Source organism: Canis lupus, chromosome 9, assembly GCF_003254725.2.
Source record: "Canis lupus dingo isolate Sandy chromosome 9, ASM325472v2, whole genome shotgun sequence".
NCBI classification, from domain to species: Eukaryota; Metazoa; Chordata; class Mammalia; order Carnivora; family Canidae; genus Canis; species Canis lupus.
The window spans coordinates 34028221-34045646 of NC_064251.1; the positions used below are offsets into that span (position 1 = coordinate 34028221).

The 17426-nt window shown below is 47.0% G+C and overlaps 1 protein-coding gene and 1 long non-coding RNA gene across 2 annotated transcripts; one reads left to right on the forward strand and one right to left on the reverse strand.

Annotated features, from left to right (window-relative positions):
- Positions 1-5450: 5450 nt before the first annotated feature.
- On the reverse strand, positions 5451-16141 carry LOC112655289 (uncharacterized). The gene is made up of 3 exons (XR_003133605.3): positions 16034-16141; positions 6660-6746; positions 5451-6047 (listed from the first exon to the last, which is right to left on the reverse strand). It is a non-coding gene; the product is annotated as an uncharacterized LOC112655289 (long non-coding RNA).
- Positions 7354-8870, forward strand: LOC112655288 (olfactory receptor 4D2). The gene has a single exon (XM_025440324.3). The coding sequence runs from the start codon at positions 7378-7380 to the stop codon at positions 8320-8322; it is 945 nt and encodes a 314-aa protein (XP_025296109.2). The 5' UTR covers positions 7354-7377; the 3' UTR covers positions 8323-8870.
- Positions 16142-17426: the final 1285 nt, after the last annotated feature.

Consider the following 17426-nt stretch of genomic DNA (forward strand, 5'->3'; position numbering starts at 1 on the left):
TCGAAAATAAATAAATATTTAAAATTTTTAAAAATTTCTTGAAAAATTTCAAACTTACAGAAAAGTTCCAAGTATAGTATAAAGGACTATTTCCTGACGGCTTGAGGGTAAGTATCCAACATGATGCCCACCATTCCTTAATACACCAACATGCATTTTCTACAAACACATTTTCCTATGATACTGCCATACAGTCATTAACATTAATGCCATAACAACACATTGCTAGAATCCAGTCTTTGTCAAACGTCCCTGTCAAGTCATATGGAAAAAGAATCTGATTCAAAAGTGCATGTTGCATTTCGTTCTCGTGTATTTTTAGGGTCCTTGAGTCTGGAAGAGCTTCTCCTTGAATTTGGTGATTTTAGCACTTTCAAAGATAACGGGCCAGTGATTTTGTACAATGTGCCTTAATTTGGATTTTTCTGATGTTTCATGGTGATTAGATCCAGGCAATGCACTTTCGTGACTTTTTCAGGGACTTCCTAGGAGTCATGCTGTGTTCTTATTGCATGTTATAAGGTGCGAGTGATTTCACTTTGTCCCATTACAATCATCCCATCACTTTGATTACTTGTTAGACTTCTCACGTTCGTTATAACTATCTTTAAAAATAGCAAATATTTTGTCGGGAGGTACTTTGAGACTATGCAATATCTGGTTCCTTAGCAAATTTCTGATTTATTCTTTTGTTTATTTCTATCTGTGTGGACTTATAGTTTCTTTTTTTAAATCAATTGAGTTATAATCTATTATAGCTAGTTGAAGTCTCTCTTAGCTGGCTCCTGTGTTCTTTTTCTTCTTTGAGCACATCCTTACTTTCTGCCCCAGTGACATGCCCACGCTTATCTTGCAGTTTCCCCTTCCAGCTCTGGAATCAAGTATTTCTCTAAACAGTCCTGATTCTTTTTGCTGAAGAATGGCTTTTAGGAGCCATTCACTGTTTGGGTGCTGGGCATGCTCACTGCTATTTTTTTTTCTAAGAGTTTTATAGCTTTAGCTTTTATGTTTTCGATCTCCGATCCATTTTGAGTTAATTTTCACATATGGTCTGAGGTAGTAGTCCGGCTTTTTTCTTTTCATGGGATATCCACTTGCCCCAGCACCATTTGTTGAAGAGACTAGTTCCCCCCCCCCCATCTAACAGTCTTTTGAAAATTGACCATAAATTTATGGATTTATGCCTGGACTCTCAATTCTATTCTTTGATTATATATATATATATATATATATATATATATCAAAGTGTTTCTATGGAGGGATGGACCCTTGGAGTTCTCCATTCCACCATTTTCTCTGTATCACTCTGTTCTTAATTTACTAACCTATTCGATTCATTGCCCTCTATACAACCAATCTCCCATATCAGTTCCATTTTCTCCCTCCATATGGGCTTTGGTATCACACTGCAGGGCAGCCCCCAAGGCAGGCAGCTTTCTTATCCTACTCATGCTCCCAAACCTCACATCCCAACATCCATCCCCGCCAGGTGGACCCCATCCTCACCCTGCTTGGTCTCCAACACCTGTGTCAGACCTCTACACAAACATATTTCTTATCCCTTTAAACTGGCTCCGTGCACTGAGCTGTCTCCCCATGGAGACATTGTGCTCACCTTGCTTGAACGCCCACAAAGGGGAGCTGCCAGGAGGGGACACCCAGGCTTTGACAATCCACACTGAGCCCCATCCTGTGGAAACCCTATTCAAACTACGTTTTCAGTCTATATCAGAAGCGATTCTCTCAACTCAATTTTCCAATTCCTCCATTATAGTTTTCATGTCTGTCAATATATTTTGATTTTTGAGAGCTCTTTCTTGTCCTGTTCTTATTTTATGGTTCTTATATATTCTTGCTTCTCTCAAAGGATGCTAATTATAGAAACAGGAGATTTTTTAAAAGTTTTTTTCTGCTTCCCAGGCCATTTCTGTTTTCTTCTCATTCATTTTCTATTTACTTCATGTTTGCTCTTTGTGTTGGTGGTCTTTCTTAAACTCCTGGTGACCTTCATTTATCTACAGGAAGAGTAAGGCAATACAATGCTAATTGCTTCTCATGTATAGGTAAAGCTTTCAGACTTCGCTTTAGGGTTCAGGTAGAAACTCGCTATTTGCTGAAGGACTCCCAAGTGTCAACACATAAAGATTTATTTTTCTGAAGATTTTTCTCTAGAGAAAAAAAATCTTGATTTCCTGTCTCTGGCTCAGATGCAAGAATTCTGCACTACACAGAGGTGGGTGATGAGCCTCAGTACCTCTTTGGATAGAGAGATTCCTACCTGACCTCCCTCTCTCATTTATATTACTCGCATTTGAGTTTGTGACCTTTGCTATTATGAATTTTCCGTCAGAGAAACTTCGCATCATTCGCCAAGATTCTCTTGCCTCTGGCCCATTACATTCATTCCTGTTCCCAGGTGCTTTATAAGAACATAGCATTGCTCTTGGGGGCCCACCCAACGGTCATCCCCAACCACTTCCCCCGTGATGGTCCCCTAACAGAGGTGTTCACATTGCCAGAAGACTTAAAAGCTAGGAATGCCCACATGTTCTTATGATCCAGGAAGGACAAATACAACAAAAAATGTGTTTGCCAGGGAGCTTCTGGAAAAGATTTTTCCTCTATGATTAAAGCCAAGAGATCAAAGGCAGAAGGAGAAAGAAACTGCCCGCATCCCTTTCCTCACCTCTAGCCTTTGAATGAGAGTGTATGAGGACATACACGATGAATGAAGCCATGGAGTCCATCTTGGCTCATGACGGAAAAGCCAAGAGCATCACAGAGTCACTGAAGCAGTATCTTGATATCATTGGGCCGTGGATCCCAGCTGGCTCATTGGCTTTGACTCCCTGATTTTTTTGAATTACCTTTATATCCTCCTCTTTCTTTTCTTGGCTTCCATCTCCTTTCCCTTCTCCTCTCTTCTCTTCACCCTCTTCACATCTTTAAGGGTTTTTGAAGCTGGGATGGGATGACTCAAGAACACAGGTGAAGTTACAGGCCCTTAACTACCCTCATTAAGTCTTTTATGAAGCAAGATGGGGTGCAAAGAAACAAAGGAATGGCTTCCCCTCTGTCTGTTCTCCCCACCTCCCATCTCCCCTCCTCCTGTGGCCAGGGAGGCCTTCATCTGTAGGCCACCCTCCTGCTCATGTCCTCCACTGGCTTCTCATGTCCTGTCAGATTAACTCTAAATTTGTTAACCTGGGTTCTCAAAGCTCTCCAGAGTCTGATCCCTGCCTTCTCTCCAGCCTCACCCCCACCACTTGCCCCGTGCTCTGGCCTTGCTGAGGCACTCAGGGTTCCAGGAGCGTATGCTGTGCCATTTCATCTCTGGGCTGCTGTTCTTCCTGCCAGGAACACACTTCTGCCAACATGTGTAAACTGCCACTTTGTTCAAATGTCACCTCCTCTGGGAAGCTTTCCCCTCAGTTCCCAGGAAATGCTAGCTGCTCAGCCCTTTAGCCTTTGAGCTTTCTCCTGATAGAGCTGTTTCCTCTTTGAAATGAGTGCATTCATGTGTTTCTGGGTCTATTTTCCCAACTAGACTGTGTGTTTGTTGAAAGCAAAATGTAGGTCTTATTTTGGTATCACCAGCACTGTGCATAGAGGTGCCCTGCGCACCCAAACATGCTGTCTGTGCCCTCCTGCTCTTCAGAGAAGATAGCTTCCGCTCATGCTAACAATCTTTCTGAGTTTTCACAATGGGCCAGCTACAAAACTCAAAAACAATAAGCCACAGTGTGATCAATTTTATTTTTATTTTCTCAATTTTTAAAACATAAATTATCCACAATCTCACACTGAGGAGTCGACTTTGGGGTAGAGATGTGGTTTAGTAGACATTTTACAGACATTTATGTTCCTTGAGAGGAGAACTATATAAACTAGAATGTACATGGGCTCTATTATTGAGAGCTAGATCAGAGTCATAAGAAATCAATCTAGGTAATTTAATTACTGTTAATAATGTTACAATTAGTGACGTCTGATAGTTAATGAGATTGGTAAAACCTATTGCCTTCCCCAGCATTAACCCAGACTATTTCTACAAGTGGCTGGATTTTAAAATGGACTAAAACGCTAAATATTGGAAAGAATGAGCTTTTGAAATCTATAGCTCTTATATGGGGAAAACAACCAAAGCTTCGTGTGGTGTTTTTATATGCCAGAGGGACTTCATTTTGTTAAGTATAAATATTTGCACTGGAGAACTCAAACCAATCTGGAAATCTCATGTAGAACAGAGAGCTCTAAGATATCAGTTTTTATAGTATACCAAAGTTACAAAGCCAGGTAATTCCAATTCTGACCAGTTCATCATAATAAGAAAACATATGTACTCCTATACTAGTCCTTGTATAGGAGGAAAGATCTTACTGAATAATACTCATATATATGGAGTACTAGAATTTCATAGATGGTCCAGTAGAATTGGATATGAATGGGGAATCAACTTTGTGGTCTGGTTGGCAAATAAGAGACACAGTTTACAGGGTTCCGCTTTCCAAGGTAGTATACATTTTCCTACCTATGACTTGCCCAAGTTAGGATCAATTAAAATTATTTTTTGAGATATCAAACCAGTGGTGTTGGTGATGCTGTGGGAGAGAACCATCCATGTGCTGTGCTGACAAACTTGAAGTGGTTCTCAAACTGGCCCCAGAGAAGCAACATCAGCATCATCTGAAACCTTCTTAGGAGTGCCAATTCTCAGGTGCCACGCAAGACCTACTAAATCAAGCCTTCTGTATGGGGCTTCTGAGTTTCAACATGCCCTGCACGTGGTTCTAATGCATGCTCAAGTATGTGAACCACTGTTCCATGAAATGGGTCCTTCCAAAAATCCCAGAAATTTGAGTTCTTTTGAAGGGACTCTGTCATTTCTCATCTTGGCCTCCTAATCCTATATGTCACGAATCTCTCCAATTTTCAGTGTCCTTGGTAGGGTTTCTGTTTGTGTATTGCACTCAAGGCAGGTCTCTCAAACAGTGTTTTGAAAGACTTAGCGACTTCTTAACAACTCCCATTGCTCCGTTGCCCCCAGAGGGGATCATTCCAGTTCTGCTTCCTGAGCCCATCCAATAGTTTCTCCCTGAGGATAGGCCCTCTTCCCCAGGGTCATGCCCATGAGGATGAGGACGCATGTGAGGAGACTGACGGTCTCCTCATCTGCTGATAGGTCAGCAGTAATTGGGTTCTTGAAAACACCTGCGGGGCGGGTAGGGGGAGGGTGGGGGTGGTGGCCAGGATAAATAGGTGACAGACTTGAAGGTAGTAAATCTAAAGTGTGAAGAGACCCCCTGGAAGTAATTCAGAGGGAAGTTGCTGTTAAAACAGCAGCTTCAGGTTACATGTAAGACTCAGTAATCTTAGCAACTGGACATAGAACCAGCCTTCTGAGGTAGGGGCTGGGGATGAGTAACGTTACTCGAAAACTCTCCATGTAATCAATTACTTCTTGATACGGTACTTTGACAACAGTCATTGAGATATGTGTATCAGAGTGGCTGTATCTGGTTCTGGGGTTACTAATATATGGAAATTATAATGTCGGTTGATGGGAGAAGATGGAACAAATAAATGATGATAAACCTATAACCGAGGTGTTTTAAAATATTACAAGAAGCCCAAGAAATGGGAATTAGTTCTGTAGGGCAGAATGGGCTAGATGAGCGCCAGAGAGGGTGAGGTCCAAGTATTTTCTAAGTCAGAGAAGGTAGCAAACAGAATTCGACGAACCGCACATGGAAATAAGCGAATAGGTGGCATGTTTAAGAAACTACAGTCCGTTAAAGAGCCAGTGGTCCTCAGGGGCAGAGATCCTGATTAGAAAGGCAGGCACAGGCTTTGTTTTGACGGCCCACAGGACAGGCTGAGTGCATGCTGTATGCACAAATGCAAGCAGGTGTTTCCACTATGACGGGATCTACAAAGTGTTTGGCTCCTAAGGAACGCTAGCGAGCGCGCGGAGCCCCACTGCGAGAACGGGAGAGGCCCCTGACCAGGTCCGGGTTGGCCTCCGGGACAGCCGTGCAGAAGGTCGACTGGAGGGAGAGCAAATGGATGTGAGACATAAGAAGAGAGAGACCTCTATTGGATAGTGGGCAGCAGCGGCAGGTGAGAGAGGATGGGAGAGGCTGCCCCCACCCCCTGACCCCCGAACCCTGTCCCCCTCCATTTCTCCTACTCCATCACCTCCTTCTCCAGCTTTGGCTCTTTCTCTCCCTCCCCTGCCCGCCCCCTCCCATTTCCCTTCCTTCACCTGCTCTGTTCCTCCCCCTCCCTCCCTCTTCTTCCTTTAGTTCCTCCTCAATTTCCCCATCTATTTCTGCAACATTTTCCTTTCTCCTCTGCCTGTGGATTCAGTACCATCTTCTGAAACTGCAGTACTTCCTTTTGGAAGAGTTGCATCTTCTTCAAACAATATCTTCATCATCTGTTACTCAATGTAATGAGAGTCCCGTATTCCTCTGCTTCTTGGGTCGCCTATGTTCTGGGGAGCCTCACCAAGTAAGGGAACACCTACACTAAGGGGTGGAGAAAACTGGATATCCCCCGCACCTAACCATGTCCCAGGGGCTCCCAGAGGCTCACTGCACCACCCTGCCCACCCTGTAGCCACTCACCCAACCCAGCAGTCAACACCAGGTACTTACTAAGCACTGACTGCGAGCAAGGAGGGCCATGGAGAGGCACAGATACGTTGTGAAATTGAGACCGTATGTCTGTAGGATCATACAGGGCTGTATTGTGGAGGGAAAACAGACAACATAAAAAGTTCATTAACATTATATGATGTGTTAAATATTGTGTGAAGAGGGACCGGTAGAAAAATTTGAGACTGGAAGAAGGAAGGATGTCTTTAGAGGAGGAGATGACACAGAAAGTGATTATCATTTATTTCCAGACACTGTTCTAGAAACTTTGTAGGTATCATTCTACTTAGCCCTCACAAAGTCCCATAATGTATTTTTCGTCCTAACTCAGATAATGACACAGGCCAGAGAGATTAAGTAAATTTAAGGTCAAATCTTAAGGAAATGGAAGACCTGAAATTTGACTGATGTTCTATTGGCCTCTGAGTGTCCCGTACCCACTATGTCACACCAAGTCTTTGAAGAGCAGGTTGGATAGGTCTCTGGATGGCTTTAAGATATCTCAAGAATGTATATTATGCCACCAACTTGTAAGCTCTCTACAGACAAGGCCATTTAATCAGCACATAGTGATATGGTCTACACACAAGATGCCCATCATATAGACCTGGACAACTCAGTTCTGAGCTCCAGAGCACTAAAAAAAGGCAAGTAGTGACTTCTTGCATCAATGCCTGTGGTTCAGATTCTTTAGGTGTATGGACTTCTCCATACCACCATGGAGCCAGAGAACCTCACGTGGGTATCAGAATTTGTCTTCTTGGGACTCTCCCAGACTCGAGAGCTCCAGCTTTTCCTGTTTCTGGTGTTCTTGTTTGTCTACACCACCACTGTCGTGGGAAACCTCCTCATCATGGTCACGGTGACCTCAGACACCCGACTCCACACACCCATGTACTTTCTGCTCCGAAATCTGGCTGTGCTGGACCTCTGTTTCTCCTCTGTCACTGCCCCAAAGATGCTGGTGGACTTCCTCTCTGAGAAGAAGACCATCTCCTACCAGGGCTGCATGGCCCAGATCTTCTTCTTTCACTTTCTGGGAGGTGCCATGGTCTTCTTCCTCTCTGTGATGGCCTATGACCGCCTCGTTGCCATCTCCCGGCCCCTCCACTATGTCACCATCATGAACACTCAGCTCTGTGTCCGACTGGTGGTTGCTGCTTGGGTAGGGGGATTTGTGCATTCCATTTCCCAACTGGCTCTGATGCTCCCGCTGCCTTTCTGTGGCCCCAACATCCTGGATAACTTCTACTGCGATGTCCCACAAGTGCTGAGACTTGCCTGCACTGACACGTCCCTTCTGGAGTTCCTCATGATCTCCAACAGTGGGCTGTTGGATATCATCTGGTTCTTTCTCCTCCTGATCTCCTACTCTGTCATCCTGGTGATGCTGAGGTCCCACTCTGGGCAGGCGAGGAGGAAGGCAGCTTCCACCTGTACCACCCACATCGTCGTTGTGTCTATGGTTTTCATTCCAAGCATTTACCTCTATGCTCGGCCCTTCACCCCCTTCTCCATGGACAAGGCTGTGTCCATCAGCCACACGGTCATGACCCCCATGCTCAACCCCATGATCTACACGCTGAGGAACCAGGAGGTGCAGGCAGCCGTGAGGAGACTAGGGAGGCGCCGGCTGCTTTGTAAAAGGGATCTTGGACAATGAGTAGGTCACTTCTCCCTGGCTTGCTTTTCCATTTGTGAAATGGAGGGAGAGCTACTGTTCCTGCTGTCTTCACAGCTTGTGGATACGTTGTGGAGGTCATCACAGAAGTGACTGAGTTCTGAAACTAAGCACCTTACTCTGATTCTTCGGAAAAAGGAACAAGTCCTGTTTGGTGGCTAAGGTTTATGCTGGAGTTCTAAAACTCCTGCTACAGTGAGAAGTTCTCATGGCTCCAGAAAGCCACCCTTCTTTTCTCCTTGGTGGATGGTTTCCCCTTACAAGAAAGGTATATCCCCAGTGAGAGCAGTTCTAGTTTACGTGTTTTCCCAGCCACTTTTGGTCTGTGTCCAAACATGTTAGAGAAAGCACAGGCCTTTGAAGACTTAGCCCTAAACTGGGAGCGCCTGGCCCATTTGTCACCAGACTGGTGACCTCGGAGAGGCCACCTGGCCTCTCTTGAACTCGTGGATTCCTCTGCACAGGACTGGCATGAAGCAATATCTGTCCCAACAATCTCACCGATTTGTTACAAGATTCCAAAAAAAATGTGTACGAATATTTTATAAACCTTACATAGAACCTAGGTAAGGATTATTGTCATCGTTATCATTCTGCCTGACATTTCTTCTCTCATCGGATGGGGAGTGTTTGGTGGCAATTCCTCAGTCAGTGAGGGAGGCCTGGGGAGGGTGTGAGGGCCATGTAACATGCCCAAGAGTAAAACGGAGAACAGAGAGTGAACATAGATTCAGGGGCATGTTTGTAAGGCCCTAATAGCTTACTGCAATCTCTACCTCCTAACCCGATTTTCAGACTGCACACTTCTTGCAAATTGAGTGGGGAAGATCTGATCATTTACTCATTTATTCATTTTTGTAAACATACATTTGAGGCCTGCTGTAGTACTTTGTGTGTAGACCGTGCTCTCTAGCAGTGTGCTATTTCTCTTTATCCCCACCTCTTTTTCCCTCTCTCCCTCCCTACGTTGATTTCTGCCAGTTCAGTCTTTCCATCCACGTGGGCCAGTTTACTGGTGTTCCTTGCTTTCTCTCTTCCTGGACCTCATTGCCACACATCTATCATGTATTTCCTTCATTCTCATGCTGGGGCTTTGGGGTCAGGTTGTTCAGGAGACTTGATGAGAAAGGTTATGGTAACAGTTGCAAGGGGCTGTGACCTTTGCCACTTTCAATAAAAAGAGGAGGTTTAAAGTCCTCCCTGAAGTTGTGTATTGTGGGAATAAGAAGCTGTCAGACAGACACAGCTGGTCTCTCCTCTTTTCTGCCCCCTTTTGTCCTTAAGAGTCACCTTGTATATGACTCAGAGCCTCAGCCTGAAAACCAGACCTTCCCATTCTGCCTTCTGCAGTCAACTAGCTCAGTGTCTCAGGTTCAAATTCCAAAGCCCTATGAAAATAATCTGATGGGCTGAGGTTGGGTCACATGTCCCATGTGGCTGAGAGGATGTGCTGGTCATGTGACATAAGCATGGGCATTGAGGTCCATCCCTCCAGCAGATATTGTGGTTGAGAGTTGTTCCCAGAGAAGGAGCACGTGGGTGGACAGATTCCCCTCCCAGATATGTTTGCCATAAAAGGCCCAAGCAGAGTATTCCTTAAATGACACCATCCAAGGAACTTGTAATTATTTATGTCTAGACATTCATGTTTTTGTTCATCCATTAAACAACCATTAAACAAGTATTTACTGAGTGTTTCCAATTTAGTTTTTCTGTCCCACCTGCCCTCTGTATCCCTAGGTTCTTAGGAAAACTGACTTCGTTTTGGTTGAACCAAGAGAAGAAAGGACAGGACCATGAGGATGCAGGGAGTCCTCAGAAGAGTATGCAATAGTCTTTGCATGTGTCCAATGCAATAGGAACCAGGAACAACTAGTTGCTGAGGGAGCTGAGATTGAGGGAGAGCTAAAAGTGGGAGAGGAAGCAGGTGGGCCATGAAGGACAATGATGCCTCCCATAGAGCTCCCTATAGCCATGTCTCCTGCATCTCCTGGATGCTGGGCCACACCAAGGAAAGGGAAGAGCATGCCCATGCAGGCCATACGTCGTTCTTTCTCAGTGGAAAAGTTAAAACAATAAAACTGACTAAAGGTGCTTCAGTAAGTACCATGCCTGGGCAACTTTAAACAATATCAAAGCTAAAATTCTCCCTGCCAAGTGGGTTATTCCCAACACCCTGCCCTTCATGAAACTGGGGTGTGTGTGTGTGCATGAGATATGGGGGGGACCCTGAAAAGTGGGGAAAGAATTAGAACTAAAGAGGTGAGAAATCAGTGGCCTTATGGAGGAGAGTGTGAGCAGTGAAAAGAGAGGACCTCATGCTCTCTCTGATTCTGTACTGATGTCAATAAAACAGCAAGGCTGTGGGGATGACCTCTGAGATGAAGGTCAGGGGGGGAAGAAGAGGTCGAACTGTAACCCTGTCTCCCATGACAGGGAATGTGCCTCAGGAAGCCTCTTGCAGCCCTCCCAAGAATGTGGATATGGGGCCCACAGGCCCCTGGGTTTGTCCTATGGTATGAATGGACAGAGGAGCCACAAAGACCAGGAGACCCACTTCCTTGCAGTGAGAACTCTCATAAGGAAAAGACACGTCATTTCCTCCTCTCCACATGGAGGTGTTGGAAAGAGGAAGGAAGGAGTGTAAGGAGGTAGATAAGTAATAAATGGACAAATAATCTTATGAATAGAGACTATAAAGGAAATTCATGGAGTACTGTGACTGGTGGGGGCGGGGGGCAATATTATAAGATGTGGTTGAGGAGGAATCTCTGAGAAGGGGACATTTGAGCAAAGATCTGGATAGTGAGGAGCCAGTCAGGCCAGATCCAGGTGATGGGCAAGCATTCTAGATAGAAGAAACAGTGAATGCAAAGGTCCTGAGGTAAAAATGAACTTGGTGGCCAAAGGGAAAATAAAAGAGAGTGTAAGTGGAGTGTGATGAACAGAGGATCTTGGTAGGAGAGGAGCTCTAAGATGTTGTATTAATTATCTACTGCTGCATAACAAATCAACCCCAAACCCAGCAGCTTGAAACTCGTAGTCCTGTATTATCTCTCACAAGTTCCATGGGGCGAGGAGTTCTGGCAAGCCATGGCAGAGGCAACTTAACTTTGTTTCTTGGGCCTTGGCTGCAAGACTAAAAGGTGAAGGGTAGAATCATTTGAGTTTCACTCTCTCCCATGTCTGGCTGTTGATGTTGGTGTCAGTTGGGTACCTGGGTGGGGCAGTTGACTGGCCTACCCATGTAACCTGGGCTCTCTCACAACATGGTAGCTAGGTTCCAAGGACATGTGTCCTGGGACAGACAGCCAGGTGGAAGTGGTAGCCTTTCTACCATGTAGTCTCAGAAGTCACAGAGCATCTCTACCACATTCTCTTAGACAGAAGTAAGCCACCCAGGGCAGTCCACGTTCCAAGGAGGGAATTAAATTCTATCTTTTGAATGAGGAGTGTCAAAGAATTTGTAGATATATTTTTAAGTTACTATGGATGCGTAGATAAGAGCCAGATAAGGAGAGAGCCTGAATTGTATTCTAAATGCAGTAAGTCTTTGGAAGGTTTGAATGGAGGTTGGGGTGGTAGCATGATCTAATTTATATTTTAAAAGGTCATGTTGAGGAGCACCTGGGTGGCTCAGTGGTTGAGCATCTGCCTTTGGCTCAGGTCATGATCCCATGGTCCTGGGATCCAGTCCTGTGTCAAGCTACCTGTGGAGAGTCTGCTTCTCCCTCTGCTTATGTCTCTGCATCTCTCTGTGCCCCTCATGAATAAATAAATATTTTTTTTTAAAAAAAAAGGTCATGTTAAAAAAAAAAAAAAAAAAAAAAAGGTCATGTTGGCTGCCAGGCAGAGAATGAGTTATAGAGGTCAGACCTGGTAGAGGAGGTTAAAAATTCAATGTGTAGAAAAGAGACCAATTCAAGTTCAAGTTCTGCACTAACTAGCTGTTTCCTTAGGAAAGTCTAACAAAGGACTTAGGAGTACCCTTTCACATTTACATGAGGGTGTACCTAGCTAGGGCTTTTCCTTCCTCAGACCTGCAGGGGGCAATGTTTGTTTCATGTCTCTCCTGTTTTTGCTCCCCACCATATAACCCTAGGGCCTCGCACAGGACCTAGCATGGGAAGGCTCGCCACAAATATTTGTTGAAAGAATAAATGAGCAAATAATATCGTAAATATTGGTCCTTGGCAGCAGATCTCTCTGACCTTCTGGTTCTGGAGTTTATCCACCAACCCAATACCCCCTCAGCAATAGAGCTGTGTCAGGGAGGAACACTGGGAGAACATCTGACTCCATCTCTTCTGGCTAATTAGAAAGGACGAATACCCACCATTTGCTTCAACAGGGATGGAACTGGAAGGTATTACGCTGAGTGAAGTAAGTCAATCAGAGAGGGACAATCTGATGATTCACTCATACGGGGAATATAAGAAATAGTGAAAGGGATTACAAGGGAAAGGAGGGAAAATGAGTGGGAAAAATTAGGATGACAAAACATGAGAGACTCTCAACTCTGGGAAATGAACAAGGATAGTGGAAGGGGAGGTGGGCAGGTTATGGGGTAGCTGGGTGACAGGCACTGAGGAGGGCACTTGATGGCATGAGCACTTGGTGTTGTATATATGTTGGCAAATCGAACTTCAATTTCAAAAATGGAAAAATAAGAAACAGCCAAGGAAAGACCAGAACAGGGCTTCTGGTTGCCCCTATTAATAGTCATGTACTCATTACCATCTGGCAAAACAAACAAATAGGTGCTTTCAATATTTAAAATAAAACTATTATCTTATTTTTAAAAAAAAAAAGAAGAAAGGGTTTGGCTAGTAGGCTTCCTGCCCTGGACATTGGGTGCTGGTTCTAGCCACTTCCAGTGCTGCCAAGGACTGGAACCACCCCCAGGCTCATCACCCCCACCAAAGATGCTGGGAAGGCTGTGATGGGGAGGGTAGGGGTAAAATCTGCACAGTCTTACAAGTTGTTGTTTGCGTTTAAAAAAAAAATTTTTTTTTTTAAGTAATCTCAACACCCAGCATGGGACTCAAACCCACAACCTGGAGATCAAGAATCAGATGCTCTACCACGGAGCCAGCCAGGTGCCACCCAAGTCATTGTTTGCATTTTTAAAACTTCTAAATTATAAATGTCCCAAGCAAGAGACTATTGCATTCAACAGGGTGTCTAAATTTCTACAACTTTCAGGCATTTATTCTTTCTAGAGGTATTGAGATGCCAAGATGCAAAAATGGATCAGTGTGGGCCCTTTTTTGTGGAGAGACTGTTTTGGGTTTTTATTTACAGTGTGAGGCCAAGGGGGCTGAGGGAGTGTGCAGCCCTCCCTCTTAGGCTCTGGGAGCCAGCCCCTACCTCTTTCTGTGCTCCTCCCTGCCCCCCCCTTACTCCAGAGTGGCTTCCATTCCTCCCACACATTGGGGCAGCCACCACAGCAGCTTCACCCAGCAGGGAGCCTGGTCAGTACAGGTGGGCAGCCAGCCTGGCCTGTCAGACTGTCCTCAAGTCCTACTCAGGGGCCACCAGGCCTGCCTGTGTGCTCAGGCGCAGGTCACCTTCCCAGTCTGTCACACCTGTGCCCTTAGAAGCTCGGGAAAGAAGGAAGCAGCTGGTAGAGTAAGACCCAGATTGAGATCCCCTCCCTGGCTCCAAGACCATGACAAGTTTTCTCTCTACTTCAACAATAAAACTGAGTTCTTAGAGGCAGCACCTGCCTCATAGGGGTATAGCGAAGACTCAAGTGAGCATAGTAAAGCACAGAGCCCAGGCTGGCAAATGACAAGGACAATAAACCATACTACGCCAGCTGTAGTCCTCCCTCTGGAACTGGTACTTCCTAGCCTCAGTGACTGCACAAGTGGCAGAGCTCTGCGGGTCATATGCCCCACTGAGCCCTCTCACTCACTATATTGCTGATTCAAAGCAGGGTCTGCTTTGTCTGAAAGTCCACAATCCTTCTTCCCTGCCCGCAGCCCTTGCCCCTGGGAGTTTTCAGTCCAATGGAGGAGGTGAGGTACAGCTCCCACACACATAATGCCAAGGCAGGAAAGAGAAAGGAAGAGCGCTGGCCCTCGGCTGACCCCCGCCCCCTAATCTGGACCCAAGCATCTCCCAAGCGCTCACCAGAGATTGCTCCTGTCTTCTGAAATTCCCCCTTATTGCTGACTTTACTAGAAGATCAGAGAGATCAAGCCCTCACTCAAGGTCACAGAGCCAGTGTGAAGCAGGCCTCCAGGCTAGCTCTCCAAGGCCCCACAGTGAGTTTTCTCCAGCCTTGTCCAGGACAGTCTTCAGCTCTGGAGCACACGTATATGCACGTGCACATACTCCTGGCCTGACCTGGCCTCTGGCGCAGTGTGGAGCCACTACAGTTTGAGTCAAGCCCTGCACCCTGCAGACCTGTGTTCTTATCATGAGAATAGGACCAAAGACCCCATTCCCAGAAACCCCTGGGAACAGGAGCAGGCCCAGCAGGCCCCAAGCCCTGTTCCACAGCAGCTGTTTCCATGGGGGCCGTTGGGGCTGAGCAGATAAAGAGATCCAATCAGACCTGTGGCCAGCAGCTCCACCATAGCTGGTGGACGGTTCTTATGAAAGTGCTTGCAGAATCTTGAGGTTTTGAGATGGCCAGGGGAGGGTGGGCGGGAAGGTTCTTGGGTATTATTGTAGCTAAAAGGTGCCAGAGAGGGAAGGCTCCTTTCTGGTCCAGGGTCTGGGCCACAACAGCACCCAGTAACCCAGAGCTGGCCCAGCCCAGGGAGACCAATGCCACTGACCAGGGGTACCAGGTCCTAAAAGATGAAGAGGAGCAGATCCATTCCCTGGCCCAAGAGCTATGACGGGCAAGGTCACAGCTGATCCCTCCATTCCACAAACACTTATTAAGGCTTTATACCAGGCATTGTGTTAGGTGCTGTGGCTACAGTGAGCAACAGAACAGGCACACACAGACCTTTAGGGAGTTGGAGCTTAATCAGATCCAACCACAAAAATACACGTGTAGTTACAATGATGTCACGTTCTATGAAAGGAACTGTAAGAGCAGGAAACAGGACAGCCCAGCCACCTGAGTCCTGGCCGGTGGGGCCATGGCAGGCAAGGCTCCCTATAGGTGGGACCTGAGGGTCAGTAGGAATCACCAGACACAAAAGAAGGGCCTTCATGGTTGAAACCCACAGCAGGTAGACACAGGCCTGCTGTAGGAGCAGGAAGCCAGTGGGTTTAGAGGGTAAAGAATAGAGGAGATGGGGCTCCGGGGGTGGGGGGAGGTGGCAGGAGCCTGACCGTGTGAGCCCGGGGGCTCCTTTCCTTAGGGGACGGCATATGGAGGTCCAAGACAAGTCAGCAAAGGGGACAGAATGCTTACGGGACCAGTGGTGCCAAGTCCCCCAGGAGCCTCATACTCCCATGGCCGTCAGGGAGGGAGGGGGAGCAGGTGAAGGGCTGACCCACAGGATACCCTTACCCTTGCTCTGGCCCCCTTCTTCCCAGTCCCCACCAGCCTCTCCTCCCGTCACCCCCAGGATGTCTCTTTGGTAAGTCTCAAACAAATCCCTCCCTCCTGTGTGGCTCAGTCTTAGGCTCTCATGTTGCCCATTTCATTTTCAGAGGAAGAGCTCTCCTGCATAAGTCCCCAGTCTCTAGGTCCAAGCAGGCCGCAGCCTGTAAAGAGCCTTACCCATCCTCAGCAGCGAGTTCTGGACTCCACATACGGAGGGAAGAACTCACCCATGCCTTGGAGGGAGCCAAGCTTCCCAAACACCCAACCCTGGGTGTAGGTGGGTGGGGCATCCCACTGTGACATCCTCTGCAAGTGGCCTCCATGCTTAGTTGGCTGTCCATCCTCATGTCCTTTGATGTTCCCACTCCAACTGCCCCCAGCACAGGTTCCTGCCCTCCCAGGCTCATACTGGGAATAGTCATGGGGCCCACCTAGCACCCACCTAAGGCTCTATATCACTGCCAGTGTGGTTCCCTAACCCCTGCCACACCCCAACTAACTGGCCTATCAGGCTCAAGGTCCTGGGAGTGCCAGACTGCCACCTGGAACAGGAAGGAGAGACCCCCACTGGGTGGGGGAGGGGACATGTCCTCCTTTCCAGGGTGGAAGAGGGTATGGAGTTAAGCTGGGACACAACACAGTTCACTCGTGTTCCACGAACATTTCTGAACACTGGCCACGGGCCCGGCCAGTGCAAGGTGCTAGGTACACAGCTGTAAATGAGATCAGGTGTGGGGCCCCCAAAGGACTCAGGGGCCAGCCCAGGAGGTGGACATGGTGAGAGTGTGGCCTTCGGTTCACAGCCTGATATGTGCTGAGAAAAGCATCAGTGCTCTGCTGATATAACCCGGACTGTGTTGGAGGGTGAATAGTAAAGGGATGAAGGAAAGCTCCCTGGAGGAGGTGACTTCTTAGCTAGGTTGTGCGGTTGAGGAGAAGTTAGTCAGGCAAAGGGACCATTACAAGGACCGAGACATGAGGGAGCACATAGCGCTTTCAGAACGCACCACGGAGACCAAAGTTGGAGTGTGGTGAGCAGGTGGAGAGGGGTGAGTGGAGGCTGGAGAGGTCCTGCAGGGCCTGGAAGTGTGGAGGGATTTGGGCTTCCCTGGGCTGCTGTGCAGACTCCCAGAGACCATGACCCCGGGCCAGGTGCATCCCCAGTACAGCACATAAGCAGCCTCTTCCCCACTCCTCAGTGCTCAGAGCCCCATGCTCCCCCTCTGCCCTCCTCCAGGCACCCAAACTTGGGGTGTGTGAGGAGGGACTTGCAAATGAAAGCCTCTTGACTTGTCTTTTGTCAAGGGCAAGTGGAAGGGCAAAGCACCAGCACCAAGGACAGGGCAGAGGATGCAGTCACCTCCATGCAGGCAAGAAGGGGTGCACCGTCTGTAGGAAATGTGGGAAATTCTAATAACACAGAAGGGTGGGCTGCTCCTGATGACCCACCACCGTGCATCACTGTCAGTGACGAAGACCTGTCCCCAAAGACATCTTCTGCCGGTCTCGATGCTACACAACTGTTGCAATTATTGTTGCTTTAATAACATGCATAAGCTTCAAATGAATG

What these genes read in the sequence shown, in the direction of transcription:
- LOC112655288 (XM_025440324.3), top strand. Translation starts at nt 7,378, where the DNA reads ATGGAGCCAGAGAACCTCACGTGGGTATCAGAATTTGTCTTCTTGGGA.